Here is a 20,962-nt window from a genome sequence, read left to right as displayed (position 1 = left end):
CTTTAACTTCGTTAATTAATAAAATTGCCGAAGTAAAAGATATGCTTTTACTTCGGCACGACCCAATCCTGAACCGGTTTTGGCTCCATGAACCGACCAAAGACTTCGGTAATTTCAGGGCTACGACTTCGGTTATAACACGAAGTAAAATAGTACCCTATTACTTCACGTGACACTACTTCAGTAATTATCTATCTACGACTTCAGTTAATAACCGAAGTCTTTTGCGATTTTTCTACTAGTGTGGGGAAATAACGAGTACTATATAGATACATGCACACGCAAGATTAAAAATAGCTTGTACTAAAAATACTGTGAGACCTCGGTTAATCTCGGATTAAACAATAATTAAACATACAATATCCAAGATTAAAAGCAATAAAAGAAATTTTTTTAAAATAAACAGTGCCTTGTTTGATTGGTAGAACTCAACCGATCGAGCGAGCAAGTTTTCCAAACTTTCTGCCCGAAAGAAAACACCAGAACCGCTCGATCGGTAAAGTTCAACCGATCAAGCGGGCAAGCCTTTTTGCAAAAAACAGAGAAAAGGCTGCAGCTCCCTCGCTCGATCGGTTAAACTCTACCGATCGAGCGGCCAGCTCTGAACAAGAATTTCCAGAATTTAAGCATACCAAATCAACTCCAAAATTCATTCAATACATGATGAGGTACAATAAGCATGCAACAACATCATACAACCTCAATACTAGCATATTCGATACAACATAAACAACGAAGTTCGAGTTCTAAACATGTTCCAATATAAACTAGATAGACATGCTGATACGACTTCTAAACCGAGTCCCACTTCTATCTCTCACTCTTGATGCTAACCAAGTCTTCTTTGACTCGATCCTGCCCCACCTGTTGCCAAGTACACATACAAAACAAAGCAACAGCCAGATAAATCCGGTGAGAATGATATTCCCAATAAAAGCAACATAACATGCAATACAAGTAATATATCAACAACATGATTTCAAGACAACATATTCAAATTAAGACGAATGATATGCATGTCTTTAAAATCGGGATATCAACTCTGATAAACAAGGGATTGATGATATGCTTTTGGGATCCCGAGGATGAGATCACGTAACGACTCACCAACTCTCCCAATCGAGGTGGCGCCACGTATCTCAATCCCCTAGACTTCGGTGCGACTATAAGGAGTATGCTGACGCTAGGTGAACTTCTACAACCCAGGCCACTCGCAGTATAGCCCTCAAAACGTCTAAACAAAAAGGGTTGTTCTGCCCGCTGAAATCAAAGGTTTGGCTCAAGATGAATGCATAAGAAAACATAAAGCATTAAGCCATATAACAAAAGCTCAAACAACAAAATACAAGTCCCACATTCTAGAACAAGTATTGATGCAAGTATGTGATTTAAGGAAAATTCAAGAACCAACTGTCTCGAGTGTGCTATCCCGCTAAAACGATGACTGCTTGTAACTTTCAATTCGATAGCTCCAACTCTGGATACGCGCTACAAAATAGGTTATATCAAAATCTATACAACCTAAACAACAACAACGCTCAAGGTAAACTCTTTACCGCTCTTCGTCCAACTCTTCGACGATCGACTGTTGCTAACTCTGGGATCGACAAACTTCAAACAAATCTGTACGGAGACAAAAGATGATCAACACTGACGAAAAAACTCAATAGCCAAAGTTCATCAACTCAAACGGTTCAAAATCCCAAAACTCAAACCTACGGCATAACGACTATAAACTGATCAAACAGGAAACACAGACAGCAGTACAGCATTGCAAACAACTCAAATCAATGTTAAAACAACAATAACAATCCGAATCCAACAAATCACAAAATCTCAATTTTTGAATTAGGTTCCAAAAATCATAACAAATCCGAATGACGCTCTATTTCAAAACCGACTAAGAATAATCGATAAGAACTCGTTCAAGAACAACATAACCGAAACTCAATCGATTCTAACAACATCCAAAATTATAAGTATAACTGATCAGAGAAATACTTACGATAGAATGAAGCTCTCACTGCAGTGATCGCTAATCTGCCTTCAGAAATAAATTCCAACGAACGGATCGACCGAAAACGGAAATCACAAAGCTTGAAGAAAGCTTTGGGGCGCAACAATGGTGGAGAGGCGTGTTGGAGGTGGTGATGGGGAGTGAAGAAGAGTCAAACATTCCAAGATAATATAAAAAATCCCAAATTTGCGTTTTAGTCCTTGAAAAATACTAAATTTGAAAAATAGACCCTGATCAAAATCAAGTCGGCTCTTGAACTCTGTAATCTCCGATTATCTCAAATAAACTCAATTAAGATAAATTTGGGGCGTTACAAATACTTTGTGCCCTTACCCTTTAAACAAAAATAAACTTCTAAAAAGAAAGAGAACATGAATATAACATATGCATGTCTAAGTTTAACATAATCAATGTAACTGCATAAACTGTACTGAAACATAGTCATATAAATTTTGAACTTAGATCCTTGGATTGTGACTCTGTACTTTTTATTTCGATCATGGCTGTAGCATACTATGCCGCAAAGAAGTCAGGATATCTCCCAACTCGTCTTGCCCTATAGGTGGTAAGGGAAACCAGGATTTCTTCCAGCTCGTCCAAACCCATAAATTTGGTAAGGAAAGCCAAGATGTCTCCCAGCTCGTCCAAACACATACTTTCATATAGTCACAACCATCTCACATCGTTCATAAAAATATTTTCTTTCATTCTTGATTCGCATGCATGTGTAGATGTAATGTACTCATAAATATTTACTCAATAATCATGCAAGAGACTCAAATATAGATGACCGGGATGGTGATTTAGATAACTCACCAAGGGTATGAATCTAAATCATAAGTTTGCGCTTAAGACATTCCGAGCGGTTCGCCCGTAAAACTTATATCTCACTCAATTCTTATTCAAGAAGGATTCCGCTTGAAACAACAACTCCCACACATTTAAAACTAAGTATAGAAGTCATCCTCGATGCACCCCTCTTTGCTTAACCAAGCTATAAACTAAGACTCAAGCTTACAATACCAAAAGTTCTGCACCCCTTTAACCAAATGCCTAGAACTCGATTCGCCCGTAAAACTTATATCTCACTCAATTCTTATTCAAGAAGGATTCCGCTTGAAACAACAACTCCCACACACTTAAAACTAAGTATAGAAGTCATCCTCGATGCACCCCTCTTTGCTTAACCAAGCTATAAACTAAGACTTCCGGACAGCAAGCTTACAATACCAAAAGTTCTGCACCCCTTTAACCAAATGCCTAGAACTCGACCAAAACTTAACCAAATTAACTACCACTTTCACCGACATAATCCCGACATCTAAGGCTAATTCCAGCCCCGAGCCCATAACCAAATTATGATTTTAACCCAACCTTAGCAACAAGATTCCGGACAGCTCAAACACTTCCAAAAATTATGCTCAAGCCTTACTTTTTACCCTCAACCAAAAACTTAGCTACGTGACTCCCAAGTTCCAAGCCACTAAGCTAGGGTCAAGACCAACACTTAGGTTCATCTCCAACACCTAAAACCCGCCTATAACCTGCTTAAACTCAGCTCAAAAATGGCAGCCCTACACCCAAACAAAACCGAGCCCAACCATTCCCCACATTCAAAGAACCTTAACCCCAATCCTACAAGCTAACATCTCCCCATCCTAAGCACTACCATGTGAGCTACACTCTCACCCATGGTAGTTCCTAACTCACCATCCAAGAAACACAAAAGCACACCACCGATCGAACCAAGCATGCTAGAAATTCTGAAACTATTTGAAAAAAGAAACTTGGCACCATTGCAATCACCATTTAAATTTCATAACTAATTTCAATCCAAAACCATAACCATAATAAGATCATTTCTCAACACAAAATCACAATGACCAAAAACTTCAAAAATAAGCAGGGCACGACACTGAAATTTCAAAAATAAAAGATGAAATGCATAACACCATTCAATCACACGACATAAATAATCTACAAGGTGAGAAAGAATCCATATTCTTGCCTAAGCTATGAAAAATCGAAATGAGAGACTCAAACAAGCTGAAAAAAATCAATCCAATGAGCTGCAACAAGCTTGAACCAAGCTCAAAAGAAAAAGAACTAGCTCAACCAGCTTGCCATGGAGGAGCTTTGTCGGAAAAGAAGAGTTGCTGGCGGCGGGAAAGCTTGAAGAATTTGGAGGAGCCAATGGAGGTGCAAGGCGTGAGAGATGGAGAGAAAATTATGGGTGTGTGTGTGTGAAATGAGTGAGATTTGAGTGTGAATTTTAGGGGCTAGGGTTATGTATTAAGTTTGAGTGTGTATGTGTGTGTAAGTATAGATGTAAGTATATAAATGTGAGTGTGCGAGTGTAATGGGAAAAGTGCTACACACTTTTAAAAATTGCTACTCCAACTTAGCAACTAGGACTATAATTTAAATTGCACTAGATAAAACAAAAGCTTGAAAATTTTAATTTAAAAATATTAAATTGGATTTTACTAGTCCGAAAATTAAAAATGCTAATTTTTTCAAAAGTTTAAAAATAAGCTCTAGTGCGCGGGAAAAATGGATTTTGAGGCAACTAATTCTTTAAAGAATTTTAAACACTAACTTAGAATTAAAAATCAACACTTTAAATATTTTGATGTCACGACGATAAATAAAATTTTTAAACAATAAACAGAGCAATTAAAAATAATTTTAAACGAACTAGACAAACGTTTAAAATTAATTTAAATAAATACCCAAGCGGAAATAAAACATTTAAAATGATTTGGACAGTTAAAAATGATTTAAATAAATAAGGTAGACATTTAACATAATTTAAAGTAACTGCTAAACTTATGCTATTTAAAATAAATAAATTGGACACTCAAAAATATTTAAACAAATAAGATAAACAGTTAAAATCATTTAAAAGAATAAACTAAAAAATCAAAATCATTTAAATATGCAAGCTTAAACCTTTAAAATATTATAACAATTAAGTTGCTCAATAAAAATCATTTTGACAAATAAACTTAAACAATTAAAAACATTGATTAAATAGTTAGTACAATAAAAATCATTTGAATAAATAATAAAATATTGTATTAACCCACAATTCATATAAAGAATTTAAATCAATTAAACCTAAGAATAATAATTATAATATTTATTAAATTTAATGCATTTAATTTAGTAGATTGAATTTTAGGCGCTACAATTCCTTCCCCCCTTAAATGGAATTTCGTCCTCAAAATTCGAGACTTACTAACTAGTTTCGAATACCTTAGACCATAACAACACTAAATCCTCTTACCTCGCTCCCACAAGAGTTGGCCCAAATCAGCTTTCGCTGCGCACTCTGATGATTATTGATATCTATGTCATCAAAGATCTAACTAACCCTTATTGAAATATAAAATTTACAATTCTTACATCTTCCCAAGTGGTCTTATCCTTAATTTACCTTCGATCTAAATTTATCAAATTAAAAACATCGTCATACTGCACTGATAAGTTGTACAACCTACAAATTCGTAGGGCTTTATGTTATTGCACAACCTACATTTTGCTAACATTATATCCTACGTCGGAATTCCAAGAAATAGAGTCCATTTAACCAATAAATAATTTATGTCGACCTCGACCATAACTTAAAACTTTCTAACAACGAAACTATGCTTAATGTCTATTTGCCAATTAAACTTAACTCATATAATATACAACTCGAGCTCTTAAGAAATTTACAAGTTCCCAAAATAATTAGCAACTAACACTAAAATTTTCTAAATAGGATAGCTAAGGGACTATACAATTCTACCTCGTGAGACCTCTAGATACGAGATGGATCTAACACATACTCCCACAACAATTCTCTACGGTATGCCCAAACGATAAAACAAATTACCAATCTCCTCAACAATCGCATAAGGATCGACAAAACGAGTGAATTTTCTTATATTCCCAAATCAATAGTATTACAGAACGATGAAACCTTCAAGAATAACTTAATAACCATTTTGAAATTCTAAAGGTCTACGCTACTTATTAGCAGTGCTATAGAATAACTTAATAACCATTCCAAATGTCATATGGTGTTTTGTTGTGTTTCTTGTTAATCATAGATCTGTTTTGAGTGTAACATGCTATGTTAATTGCCTCTGCCCAGAGTCTTTGAGATACGTTAGAATCAGCAATCATAGTTCTAGCTGTTTCTTTTAGAGTAAGATTTCTTCTTTCAGCAACACCATTTTGCTGTGGGGTCCGAGCAGCAGACAACTCATTCTTGATTCCCTGGTCATCTAGATAAGATTCGAGGGTTTTTTTAAAAAATTCAGTGCCTCTATCACTCCTGATCCGATCTATCCCAGTACCTTTCTCATTTTGTAAACATTTTAAAAAAATTTATCAAGTGAGTAGTTGTTTGATCTTTGGACAATAAGAAAATTACCCAAGTGAAACGAGAGTAATCGTCCAAAATCACTAAGGTATATCTCATTCCCCCTAAGCTCCTGATCGGTATAGGTCCAAAAAGATCCAGGTGCAACAGGTCTAAGCATTTAGAAGAAGATATACACCCTTTGGTTTTAAAAGTAGCTCTCACTTGTTTGCCCTGCTGACAAGCCGAACAAACTCTATTCTTTTTAAAATCTCCTTTGGGCAGGCCAAGAACCAAATCATGTTTGCTCAGATGTTTAATAGACTTAAAATTCAAATGATTGAGCCGTTTATGCCATAACCAGTGCTTATCCTTTGAGCAATAAAATAGGTAGGAACTGATGGTTGTTCACTTTGCCAATTTAGCCTATAAGTGTTTTGTTCTCTTAGTCCGGTTAACATGATTTTACCGTTACTAGATTTGATCGTGCATGTGTGTTTGTGAAACTCAACAGTGTGACCATTATCACATAATTTACTAATGCTGATCAGATTATAGCATAGATTATCAACAAGAAATACGTCACTAATAATAATGTTACCATGAGTAATCTTACCCTTACCCACGGTCTTACCCTTTGAATTATCACCAAAAATTATTTTAGGCCCTTTGTATTGTGTGATTTTGGATAGCAGTTCTTTATTTCCAGTCATGTGTCTGGAGCATCCACTGTCAAGATACCAAGTTGTCTTTTGTATTGGACTATTCTTCTCGACTGATTTTACTGATATTACCTGCAAGAAGAATATATAACCATGGTACCCTTATCTATTTGGGTCCAAACTGGATTAGTCATTTTGGGACCCATACCTGAATTACTCTAACTATTTTACCCGCATGTGCATCTATAAAGTGAGTCAGTCGAGGTGCATGATGTGTACTTGTGTGTGGTCTGGATTTTACAGTGTGCTGTTTGAACTTTTGATCTTTTTTATCCAATCTATATCGTTTTTGAACAGACATCCGATTGAAGTACCGGTTTTGTGTCACCTGATGATTCCTGTACTTTGATTGACTTGGTTCAAACCTCGACTGCCTGAACTTAGATTGGTTTCTCTTTCCTTGTTCATTAAATCTAGATTTGTTCCATGTCTCTCGTTTTCTTGGATTCTGAGGCTCCACATATCCCAGCCTTTTGTGCTTACCTTTGTTCTCATAATGACTTGACTGTCCATATATCATTGATCTCAAATTCATCATGTTCATATATCGTACTAGATCAAACAAATCTTATTACATTAGGATTGTTCCCACTAGAATACGATTGAGTATTTTTCTTCGTAAGATTACATTCATTTGAGCCATATCCAAGACCGGTTTTATCACCTGCTTGTTTCTGGTTCTCATGTATCTTATACAACGAGGTAGAAGCATTATTCCAAGAGTTGATTGTTTTAAGCAACTTTTGATTTTCATATAAAGTGGCTTGGAATACTCGTTTCATATCATCATTCTTTATTGCCAACACATTTAGCTTAGTCCTTAGACCGTCAAGTTTTTTTTGCTGTGAACAACTAGATTCCCTTAACTGATCAATAAGACATGCTTTTTATGTTTTCACTTCCTCAAATGATGTAGAAAGCTTCTGATACTCAGTGACCATATCATTAAGTTCTTGAATAAGTTCTTCTTGTGTAAATTCAGATGAGTTAAAGTCAAATACCTCAGTATCGTCTTCTCCATTCTGAGATTTAGCCTTAAGACATTGTACTTGCTCATCCTCACTTTCCTCCGATGAGCTATCTATATCGGATGATTCGGATTCCGATTCTGCCCATTTGATTTTTTCTTCGTCTGCAACTACCACTCTTTGTTCTTCTTCTTTTGGAATATTTGTAACGCCCCGAATTTATCTTAATTATGCTTATTTGAGATAATCGGAGATTTCAGAGTTTAAGAGTCGACTTGTATTTGATCAGGGTCCTTTTTGCAAATTTCGGATTTTTGAGGGACTAAAATGCAAATATTGGATTTGTTAGATATTTATAATCTCTTTGACTCTTCTCCTTCACTCATCCTCCCTCCCACATGCCTCCCCTCCATTGACGAACTCCAAACGTGAGTTTCAAGCTTTGGAATTCTCCGTTTTTGTCGATCCGTCCGTTGGAATTTATTTCTGAAGGCAGATTAGCGATCACGGCTGAGAGAGCTTCGTTCTATCGTAAGTTTTTCTACGATCAGATACATTCTAGTTTTTGAATGTTGTTAGAATCGATTGAGATTTGAGTATGTTGTTCTTGGCGGAGTTCTGGTCGTTTATTATCTGTCGGTTTTGAATTAGAGCGACGTTCGGATTTGTTTTGATTTTTGGAAGATTATTCGAAAATGTGGATTTTTAGATTGTTGGAATTGAATTGAATTGAGTAAAGGATGATTGATATGAGTTGTTTGAATTGATATTATTCTGTCTGTGTTTCCGATTTATCAGATTATAGCCGTTATGCCGCCGGTTTGAATTTTAAGAATTTTGGAAGTTTTGTTGAGTTTTGGGATAGTTTGGTTTGGATGGATTGTTATTGGATTGTGTTTGTATCCGTACAGATTGATTGAAGATAGCGGAGTTCTGAATTGTCAGCTTTCGAATCGTTGAAGAGTTGATCGAGGTTTGGTATCGAGTTGATCTCATCCTCGGAAGTTGACTTGAATTATCTTCATCGTTGAACTTTTTTTGGAATGGAATTTTGATTTGGAATTCTTATTGTTGTTGTTTCCAGGTTTGGAGCATCGACGTTTGAAAGAGTTATAAGATGACTTAGACTGGAATGGAACGTGTGACTCGAATCCGACTTGATTCGAGTGTTCCGGAAAAATCACATACTGGCATGTTATTTGATTATTTGAGTTATTTGAGTTATGTTTTGCATTGCATTCATATTGAGCTAAGAATCCTTGATTTGAGCAGCGGGCATGACGGCCCTTTTATGATAGACATTTTGGGGGCTATATTGTGAGTGGCCTGGGTGTAGCCGTTTCACCTAGTGCTAGCATACTCCTTATAGTCGCACCAAAGTCTAGAGGATGGAGATACGTAGCACCACCTAGATCGGGAGAGTCGGTGAGTTGTTTACGTGATCTCATCCTCGGGATCCCAAAAGCAAAAGCAGCAACTCTTTTGATTATCCGACTTGATAATCCCAGATTTTAAAGACATGCATTGCATTTATGCATATGAATTGAGTTTTAGACATGCTTGTGGAATTGCATGGTTGTTATTTGAATATCTGGAAGATGATGCATTTCGTTTGAGATGTTTTTATGATATTTCATGTTAGTCTCTTTTACTGGGAATATTATTCTCACCAGATTATTCGGCTGTTGTCTTTGTATGTATGTGTACTTGGAAACAGGTGGGGCAGGATCGAGTCAGAGACAACAGGGATAGAACAAGAATGAAGAATAGAAGTGGGACTTCGAGTTAGAATTGGAAATGCATGCCAATCTAGTTTATGTTTTGAAAGCATGTTTAGAATTTGAACGTTGTTGAATATTAGAATTGATTATGAATGATGAATATTTAAGTTTGTATGTTAATTACACGTTGTTGGATTCGGAATTGAGCATGTTAGATTGATATTAGATTGAGTCGAATTGTTGAATTGAGATTTGAAACATGTTCAGTTTTCTGGAAAAATTCTGATCCCAGGGTGCGCTCGATCCTACGATTTCATGGGATCGAGCGCGGCCCCTGATTATTTGGAGGCAGTGACTTTGAACAATTGGTGCGCTCAATCCTGGCTTTTTGCCGGATCGAGCGCGGCACTTATATTTTTCTCGACAGAGAGTTCAGGAATATGGTGCGCTCGATCCTGGATTTTTGCCGGATCGAGCGTAGCACTATTCATCCGAAAAAAAAAATTCTTCCTTTTCTTTTAGGCTTTGATTAATGATGTTTAATTATGGATTATTTGATATTAGCCGATTAGAATCGAGGTCTCACATTAAGTGGTATCAGAGCGATAAGATTCTTGGACTGAATTTAGAAGTGAGCGGGGTAGATCGAGTCCGCATGAATTGAATTCTCGCATGTGATTGAGTTATTTAAATTAATTTGTTTAAATACCATGCGAGCATGCTTTATTGTTGAGAATTATTTGAGTTACATGATTATGTGATTTAAATTATAAAGCATGACTTATTTGAGATATGAACTGTATTTCATTTCGGATCCGAATTCCAATTGCTTGAGTAAGCAGAACAGAGGTTGTTTGAATTGCGAATGAGAATCAGTTTGAGATCCAAAATTCAGCACCTTTGGAGTAGAATGAGCTTATCAAACAGAGATTTTGGGCACCGAATTTTTGAGATGGAGATATTTGTGTCCCGACCATCTAGAATTATCAGAATTGTGTCATTGAAGAGTTTGAGCAGGCGACAACCAACATAAACTACTTCGACTGATCTAGATCGTACTACTATTGAGAATGATGATGGAGGCAGGAGTTGAATAGAAGAATCGATCAGTGGTTGACTCTCTTGACTACTCAGATGACCGTCGAATCCGGTTAGTAGTTGATCAACAATAGGTATTGCAAAGTTGGTAGAATTCGAAGAAGCTGTCAGGTCTGTCATCAGCCCAGACACTTTTGACTATTTTATTTCAGAGATTTGCGGAGGAATTCTCTTTGTTGTAGTTGATTTTCTAATCTAGCCCGAATTGGTTGATAAACCAGTGGTTAGAGAGTTTGCTGACGTATTTCAGATGAGATTTCTGGATTTCCTCCGAGTCATGAGGTTAGTTTCAGCAACGACTTGAGATCGGGACATCGCAGTTGAGAATTGAGAAGAAGCGTTCCTTAGACCGCACTCATGTAGAGGTACGACGCGTTGACTTTGTCATGCCATTTGATTAGACAGACGCTCCTGCAGCATTTGGGAATTTTAGGAGTCAAATCCTTCAGAGATATTTAGATGAATTCGAGATTGTTCTTATCAATGAATCCTTATCCGTTCGAATGGTCGTACTGATCTTTCAAACTCTTTTTGAGTTGTTTACTGATTGCATGCCGAGCAGTTATGCTATTCTATCGACTTCTGATTTCTGATGGGATCGAGTTGCCTCTCCTCAATCTTTTATATCTGAAGTTGGAATTTCAGTGGATCAACTCAAGACTAGAACCGAATTGTATTGATCGAGATCGACGTTATTACCTGAAATTGAAGATTTATGAGTTCTATCGCAGATTTTTGAGGAATTCTTATCGTTTGCAAACCTGATTACTCTGCAGATTTTGTTCTTCTGTCTGGACTTCATCTTATGAGACCAGTTCTTATTGTTGAAGAAGAGATTTATCAGCGCTTCTTTATCCCTTGTTTCTTCTGTATTGATGACCTTGCAAGTACTTTACACTTCTTCTTATTGAGGTTGGGGTATATTCTTGTTCAGAAGAATCACTTATTAGCTTGATGTGCCGAGACAGCTGAAGACGCGGGAGACTTAATGTTTGAATCTAGACTTTGAGCTCGCATCGATCTTATTGATTGGAAGATCTGACATCGTTTCTTTTCTTATGAGGAGATTTCCGTAATCTTCCCTGATCTTGGAAGATTGTAGTACTTGTTTTGCCGGTTGAACTGAGTATGAAGAAGAGAAGATGATTAGAGGTAATGAGGAACTTCTGATTTGGAGCCTGATTCTATCTTAAGAAATTGAATGCCAGCTGATGCTCTGAGCCGAAAGATCTGTTCTTGTTTTATCTACTATCTGTTTTGATTGATCGATTGATGGATTTGCCGTGTTTTCCCTACAGAGTGATTCTATGACATGATCAGATGATGGATATTCTGTCAGAATTTTGTCAGATTGTTTTGACTGCCTGATTTAGTCATTTCAGACAGAGATCTTTGTTATTCTTCTGGATTAGTCTCCGAAGAGTTTTTGTTATTCTAGTACATCTGAGTTCAATTGATATCCTCAGAACGACGGACAGTCAGATCAGACGAGTCGAACCTTAGAGGAGATGCCATGTGTTGTAGTGCTCGACTTAGCACTAGTGGCAGGATTTTGATTTTCGTGGAGACTTTGTACAACGACAACTATTTCATGAATTATTGGATGCACTTTTCAAGAGTTGTACGAGAAGAAAGGAAGATCCCCGTTGATTGGAGGTGATTTTTTGTGTCACCTATTTTGGAACCAGAGATGAGTCGAATTGTGACTGAGCAGAGGAAGATTATTCTGACGAGAATGAGTCGACTTTGGATTGACGAACTTGAAGGAGTTATTTGAGAGACAGAGTTCGTGTTGGAACCGCGTTTGATTTCGAGGACGAAATCTTTTCTTAGAGGGGGAGAATTGTAACGCCCCGAATTTATCTTCATTACGCTTATTTGAGATAATCGGAGATTTCAGAGTTTAAGAGTGCACTTGTATTTGATCAGGGTCCTTTTTGCAAATTTCGGATTTTTGAGGGACTAAAATGCAAATATTGGATTTGTTAGATATTTATAATCTCTTGGACTCTTCTCCTTCACTCATCCTCCCTCCCACACGCCTCCCCTCCATTGAAGAACTCCAAACGTGAGTTTCAAGCTTTGGAATTCTCCGTTTTCGTCGATCCGTCCGTTGGAATTTATTTCTGAAGGCAGATTAGCGATCACGGCTGAGAGAGCTTCGTTCTATCGTAAGTTTTTCTACGATCAGATACATTCTAGTTTTTGAATGTTGTTAGAATCGATTGAGATTTGAGTATGTTGTTCTTGGCGGAGTTCTGGTCGTTTATTATCTGTCGGTTTTGAATTAGAGCGACGTTCGGATTTGTTTTGATTTTTGGAAGATTATTCGAAAATGTGGATTTTTAGATTGTTGGAATTGAATTGAATTGAGTAAAGGATGATTGATATGAGTTGTTTGAATTGATATTATGCTGTCTGTGTTTCCGGTTTATCAGATTATAGCCGTTATGCCGCCGGTTTGAATTTTAAGAATTTTGGAAGTTTTGTTGAGTTTTGGGATTATTTGGTTTGGATGGATTGTTATTGGATTGTGTTTGTATCCGTACAGATTGATTGAAGATAGCGGAGTTCTGAATTGTCAGCTTTCGAATCGTTGAAGAGTTGATCGAGGTTTGGTATCGAGTTGATCTCATCCTCGGAAGTTGACTTGAATTATCTCCATCGTTGAACTTTGTTTGGAATGGAATTTTGATTTGGAATTCTTGTTGTTGTTGTTTCCAGGTTTGGAGCATCGACGTTTCAAAGAGGTATAAGGTGACTTAGACTGGAATGGAACGTGTGACTCGAATCCGACTTGATTCGAGTGTTCCGGAAAAATCACATACTGGCATGTTATTTGATTATTTGAGTTATTTGAGTTATGTTTTGCATTGCATTCATATTGAGCTAAAAATCCTTGATTTGAGCAGCGGGCATGACGGCCCTTTTATGATAGACGTTTTGGGGCTATACTGTGAGTGGCCTGGGTGTAGCCGTTTCACCTAGTGCTAGCATACTCCTTATAGTCGCACCAAAGTCTAGAGGATGGAGATACGTAGCACCACCTAGATCGGGAGAGTCGGTGAGTTGTTTACGTGATCTCATCCTCGGGATCCCAAAAGCAAAAGCAGCAACTCTTTTGATTATCCGACTTGATAATCCCAGATTTTAAAGACATGCATTGCATTTATGCATATGAATTGAGTTTTATACATGCTTGTGGAATTGCATGGTTGTTATTTGAATATCTGGAAGATGATGCATTTCGTTTGAGATGTTTTTATGATATTTCATGTTAGTATCTTTTACTGGGAATATTATTCTCACCAGATTATCCGGCTGTTGTCTTTGTTTGTATGTGTACTTGTAAACAGGTGGGGCAGGATCGAGTCAGAGACGACAGGGATAGAACGAGAATGAAGAATAGAAGTGGGACTTCGAGTTAGAATTGGAAATGCATGCCAATCTAGTTTATGTTTTGAAAGCATGTTTAGAATTCGAACGTTGTTGAATATTAGAATTGATTATGAATGATGAATATTTAAGTTTGTATGTTAATTACACGTTGTTGGATTCGGAATTGAGCATGTTAGATTGATATTAGATTGAGTCGAATTGTTGAATTAAGATTTGAAACATGTTCAGTTTTCTGAAAAAATTCTGATCCCAAGGTACGCTCGATCCTACGATTTCATGGGATCGAGCGCGGCCCCTGATTATTTGGAGCCAGTGACTTTGAACAATTGGTGCGCTCGATCCTGGATTTTTGCCGGATCGAGCGCGGCACTTATATTTTTCTCGACAGAGAGTTCAGGAATATGGTGCGCTCGATCCTGGATTTTTGCCGGATCGAGCGCAGCACTATTCAACCGAAAAAAAAAAAATTCTTCCTTTTCTTTTAGGCTTTGATTAATGATGTTTAATTATGGATTATTTGATATTAGCCGATTAGAATCGAGGTCTCACAATATTCTTCTTCATTCTTTGCCTTTTTTTTTTCTCATAGTGCTGATTTCTCTCATCACTCTTAGGCCTAGTACAGTCTGCAATGAAGTGGCCTTGGTTGCCACAGTTAAAGCACGCTGGACCATCCTCTGTATGGTCTTGTTTATAATAAGGTTTGTTAAACTTTGTTTTATTATTACGCATAAATTTACCAAACCTTTTTATGAAGAGGGACATTGTTTCGCCACTCATCTTCTCAGCTGTCTTCTTTGCTGATGTTTCCTCGGTCGGTTGAGGTGATATAGTTGATGTCAGTGCCTTGGTGGGGTTCGAGACAGATGGATCTTCCTCTGTTCTGATTCCGATTTCAAACTTGTATTCCTTGAGATCTGCAAATAAGTCATGAAGCTCTAGTTTGTTTAGATCCTTTCATTCTCTCATGGCTATGGTCTTGACATCCCATTTTTTAGGCAGTGCTCGCATAACCTTCAAAGAAATTTCACGATTACTGTATATTTTTCCGAGAGCAATAAGTTCACAAACAATATTACTAAATCTTTCATCAAACTAAGCCATAGTTTCTCCTGGTTTCATCTTGGCATTGTCAAACATCTGAATGGCTACGGTGAGTTTGTTTTCTTTGGTTTGATCATTTTCTTCGCACAGTTGAGTAAGCTACTCCCAAATTTCTTTGGCGGTTGAGCATGTCTTGATCTTGCTAAACATGTTTTTGTCCAGTGTTTTGTATAGTATGTCTTTAGCTACGTTATCAAGATTTGATTTCTTCTTTTCCTCATTACTCCATTCTGCTCTGGGTTTCTCAATCATCTGTGGTTCGCCTTCTGTTATGGCTATAGCAGTATTGACTTTGAGAATCTTCATGGGTCCATCAGTAATGACGTACCACATATCATCATCTCGAGCAGAAAGATGTGTCTGCATACGTATTTTCGAGTCATCATAATCTTCTTTAGAGAACATAGGGATTTTATTTAGCGAAGTCATGATGAATATCAACAGCTAAGGGAAAATCCCGCTCTGATACCACTTGTTGGGGATCGAATGTGTGTGTAGAGGGGGGAGGGGGTGAATACACACTCTTAAAAACTTTAACTTAAATTCAATGTGATTGAGCAAATGTTAGTTCACTCAACCAATTTTCTTTTAAATTTTTAGATATATTAGAGCTACTTAGAGTAGTGCGGAAACAATTCTTACTAAGCTAGATGATAATGATGAAAATAGTGTAATGCAGTAGCGTAAATAAACACAGATATGTTTATGGATGTTCGGAGCTCAATCTTCTACGTCACCCCTTCTTCCTCACGGGAAGGATACACTAGAAGACTTTGGTTATTACAACGTCTTGCAATACACCCGATCCAAGTAAGGACTTATCAAATGCCAAAGATGAAACTTCTAGATTCACACTGATAAGATTCCAAGTTCTTATCAAACTTTTTTCAGTTGATGAAGATAAATGTCTAAGCTGCTTGAAGGCTTAGAATCTCAAATCCTTGTAGCAGATGATGTTCTTCAAACAACAGCTGGATTTGAGTAACCCTTGAATAGATCTTCTTGTAGATCGGATATGCTTTTGAGCGAAAGGTTGAATGAGCGGTCGAGCATTCAAAGTAGATTCAAGTGCTCAAGTATGCAAATCTTTGTGAACGTAACTCTCTCTCTCTTCTTCTTGATAAGCTCTGATATTTATATCAGCTTGTCCAACGTCTATTTCCTTTTTGTCAATGGTAGGAAACGTTTTGAGTGTCAGATATCATTCCTTGATTCGTGAAATGTGATTATATCTTCTGAATATATGTACTTGGAGTGTCTTAAATTGTCTATTCAATGTATCTTCACATTAAATGCTATTTATGGCTTTTCAGACTTTATCAGACGGCTCCTTAAATGCTTCCTCCTTTGCATTTAAGTTGTCTTGTCAACTTTTCTAAAACTAAAAATTTGTGACTTCTTGAATACGGCAGATATCTTATCAATTTATGAGTTCAATAGGTATCCTTGATTTTGATAACCCAGATCAGTTGAGAATTAGTCGGTTGATATACTTTGCTCGGTTGACATATAACGGTTGACATGCTTAGATCAGCTGATATTGCTTATTCCAGTTGATATCTCTAGGTTAGCTGATATCTTGACGTCAGTAGATTACCTGTTTATACAAGTAAACGACGGCCGAACTATAACAACGAAGTATTATTTTGTTATCACCAAAAGTTAGAATTCAACACATATCAACAAAATATTTCTTTGTATCATTTCAGCTCATAAGTTCTTGCTATTTTTTTATTAAAATTTCAGTGAAAAAGTCTTTATCTTAGTTCTCTAAATGATCAACACTCAAGTGAAGTAAACTCTGTTGATTAATATATTATCTATTAATCATCTTCAATAACATCTACTCAACCTTTATTTTGAGTTTATTTTTTATTTTCTTTTGTTTTCTCTTTCCTCATTTATGTCTCTCTTGTGCTTTTTGAATTTCTCTTTCTTTGTTATCTTAACCGTGTGATTGCATTTATACATTTAACCATGGTTGAACAATGATATAAAAAAAAAGTTAAAAATAGTTTTAAAAAAGTCCGATTTTTCACCGCGTAAATTAAGTGATGCGAGCGTCTTTTTCCCGCCATTCAACAACACAAAGTGAATCCCAGTCCCATTCAGCACCATTAATTTTTAACGGAAGGTATGTATTTTGTAGTAGTTTTTTCAGTCCATTTAATTTTTTTTCAGAGTCGCCATTTAATGTTTCGTTGAGCAGTATACCCAAGTTTTATTTTTGATTTAATATTATTTTTCACCATTCATTTATGTTAAGAACACATTATTATAATGAATTTTTTTTAAAGAATAGCATAGATGCTCATAAAATTCAACATTGATAGGTTACTGTCATATTTTTTATAAATATTTTGCTTGATCGTATATATATCAAATAAAAGTGAAGATTATGACATGTGCTTTTTAACTTTTTTATATTTTATATTTTATATTAAAAAAATATAGAACATCACTTTATCTTTCTATTATATATATTTATTTACTTAATTCTATTGTGAATGAACGGTATTTAACATTAATAACTTCTATTTTCACCATACACGAAAGTGGGATTAATTGTTAGCTTAAGTGATTTGTCATTATAATCAATACATGTCAATGTTATTTTTTTTTGTTTTAGTTATGTTATTTAAAGGATATGATTAGCTTTTATAATATTTTTAGTCAATGATTTTAAATATTTATAACGTTTATCTCTATTTTTTTTCAATGCTATTTTATTTGTTTGAGTTATGATATTTAAAGGATATAATTAGCTTTATAATATTGTTAATTAATGATTTTAAATATTTATAACGTTTATCTCTATTTTTTTGTTAGATTTGATATTAAATGATGGAGAAGGTGTTACTGTTAACACCAATTTCACCAATGAAGACAGCAAAGCCGAAAATTTTGAGATGTCAGATGCTGAGAAAAAATGTGTTCCTACCGTTGAAGATTTTGAGCAAAGGTTAGCTATTGGTCAAACCATAAAAAGTATTGACGATGCATATTTATTATATTGTGAGTATACACACACTAGAGGTTTTAGTGCTCGAAGGGGATAGGAAGCTTATTTTAGTGGTTCGAAAGATCTTTATATGAAAGAATTTGAATGTTCATCTCAAGGAATAAAGGATGGAAAGCGGAGTGCAAATAATAATAGGCCATTGTATCAAAATCTAGAAACAAGAACCAAATGTAAAGAGAGACTTAGGATTCGAAGGGAAAAAAATGATGACTGGAAAGTAGTAATTTTTGAAATTGAACATAATCATGAAATGGTTAATGAAAGTCAAAGATATTTGTTGAGATCGGCTCGTAAAGTTTCATACGCTCAAGGTGAAACTTTAAGAGTAATGTCAGAGGCTGGGATAAAACCTTCTAGTGTGTTGTCATATATGGAGAAAGAATCACATGGAGTGGAGAATTTAGGTTTCATTCGAAAAGATGCGTACAATTATCTGAATTATGTAACTAAGGGACACTCGAGGGTTGAAAATGGAGATGCTTTTGAGTTGATACGGTATTTTAAAACCAAATCAAATGAAGAAGACTTGTTTTATTGGGATATTCAGATGGATGAAAATGGTCGTTTGTCAAATTTTTTTTACACGGATAGTCGAGCTAGGATTGATTTTGAGTATTTCGGTGATGTCTTTTCTTTTGATACAACTTATCGGACTAATAGATATAATTTAATATGTGCTCCATTTGTTGGCATAAATCATCACATGGATAATGTGATATTTGTTTTAGCTTTCATGTCTGATGAAACAGAGACTTCATTTCAGTGGTTGTTTAAAACATTTCTTGAGTCTATGGGGGGTAAACAACCAGAAATAATTTTTACAGATCAATGTCAAGCAATGATGAATGCTATTGAATCGGTGTTTCCTTGTTCACAACATCGTCTTTTCCAATGACACATTTCAAAAAATGCCCCTTCACATTTGGGTCACTTGAATGTCAATCATGACTTTAAGGGCATGTTTATGAAGTGTATGCAGTTTTGTTATTCTGAGAAAGAATTTGATGAAGTGCGGAAAAAAATGATCAGTGAATTTGGTCTTGAAAACCATTCGTGGTTGAGGGGAATGCACAAATTGCGACATAAATGGTCAACCGCATTTAGTAATGATAAATTTTGCGTTGGGCTTAAGGCTACCTCTAGAAGTGAATGCACAAACTCTATTTTGAAAGATGGTGGAAAGAGAAATTTTACTCTATTTGAATTTGTGAAGAGATTTGAAGAAATTCAGAAACGGTGGCGGATAAAAGAAAATGAAAAAGACTATAAGTGCCGACACAAAATGCCTACACTTGTAGTGAAAAATCAGCCCTTGCTACAACATGCCGCATCTGTTTATACAATTGACATCTACAAAATCTTTGAAAAGGAGTTAGTGAATGCCTTAAACATTGAGTTTGATCATCCACCTACATTCACGGGCAATCCAATGAAGTTTGACATAAGATCAGTTGGACAATAAAATAGGATCCGAAATGTCACATTTGATGTGGAAACTAATGAAATCAAATGCACTTGTCATTATTTTGAGACAGTTGGAGTGTTGTGCAAACACATTTTGATTGTTTTAAAATTTATGAATGTTCATTCGATTCCAACAGAATACATAAAAATGCGATGGACGAAAACAATTAGAAATAGGATACAATGTGGTGACAATTTTGGTGTGGAATGTGGGCACGAGTCCGGTGTGGTGTATAGAAATCAAATGATGAGACTTTGTTATGATCTTATCACAAAAAGTACGGTTCATGTTGATTCAAAAAACTTGATCAGTAGAAGACTTCAAAGTCGTTCAGCAGAGATGAATGAGATGCTTGAGAACATGAAGGTAGATGGTGACACTGTTGGTGAAGATGATCGTGGCATGGATCAAATGGTCGTACGTGATCCTGCTCTTGTTAGATCAAAAATAACTAGTAACTCTGGTATAACAAGCCATTGGGTTTCAAAAGGGAAGAAAAGAAAAGGTAACACTTATATCTAAACTTACATTGTAATTATATCACAGTTCGATTGATTATGTTATAGACTTATGGTGTGTATTATTTGAAAATGCAATGACTTAACCTGTTTTTGTTTGAAATAAAATTACATATATATATGTATATAAATATATATTACAGGAAGAATGATGAAAAATACAGCAAGTAGAGTTCAAATCATTCAACATGCAAGAGAAGAACCTTTACTTGGAGCAACAACTAGTCTTTCACATCATTCTCATCAAAATGGATCTCAAGAAATGCATCCTCTTCATTGGTCATCTCAAATACCTTGTCCAACGTTGTTAAATCATGTTATGCATATTGTAAGGTATAGTTTGGTACACTTGATAAATAAGGGATTAATTAATTATCCTTTTTCGTCCAATATTTGGTACATTTTTAAAAAGCCCAGGATTATGCAATGGGCCCTTGATAAATCTTTACACGCATGGACTATGCATCCCTTCAAATTCTTGTGATAAATTTAATACTTGTCAAAAATACTATAAAAAGACATAAATACCCTCCATATATAAATGCATCCAAACCCTAAAGACGCCTCATTCTCTCCC

At 35.8% G+C, this 20,962-nt stretch overlaps 1 protein-coding gene across 1 annotated transcript; it reads left to right on the top strand.

Moving 5' to 3' along the window:
- Positions 1-4,045: 4,045 nt before the first annotated feature.
- LOC140888281 (protein FAR-RED IMPAIRED RESPONSE 1-like) lies at positions 4,046-19,864 on the top strand. Its single transcript, XM_073295966.1, has 4 exons — positions 4,046-4,250; positions 18,210-18,368; positions 18,501-19,261; positions 19,382-19,864. The coding sequence occupies exons 1-4, from the start codon at positions 4,046-4,048 to the stop codon at positions 19,862-19,864; spliced, it is 1,608 nt and encodes a 535-aa protein (XP_073152067.1).
- Positions 19,865-20,962: the final 1,098 nt, after the last annotated feature.

The sequence above is a fragment of the Henckelia pumila genome, chromosome 3 (genome assembly GCF_033568475.1).
Source record: "Henckelia pumila isolate YLH828 chromosome 3, ASM3356847v2, whole genome shotgun sequence".
In the NCBI taxonomy this organism is placed as follows: Eukaryota; Viridiplantae; Streptophyta; class Magnoliopsida; order Lamiales; family Gesneriaceae; genus Henckelia; species Henckelia pumila.
The sequence above is the reverse complement of the archived record's forward strand: the minus strand, read 5'-3'. Positions and strand labels throughout refer to the sequence as shown.

Bases quoted from the DNA above. Each gene is read 5' to 3' on its own strand.
- LOC140888281 (XM_073295966.1), top strand. From the start codon at position 4,046: ATGAGAGACTCAAACAAGCTGAAAAAAATCAATCCAATGAGCTGCAAC. The intron at 18,369-18,500 runs GTATTGACGATG...GTTCATCTCAAG, and splicing joins TATTGGTCAAACCATAAAAA to GAATAAAGGATGGAAAGCGG. The intron at 19,262-19,381 runs GTGTTTCCTTGT...AAGTGTATGCAG, and splicing joins TGATGAATGCTATTGAATCG to TTTTGTTATTCTGAGAAAGA.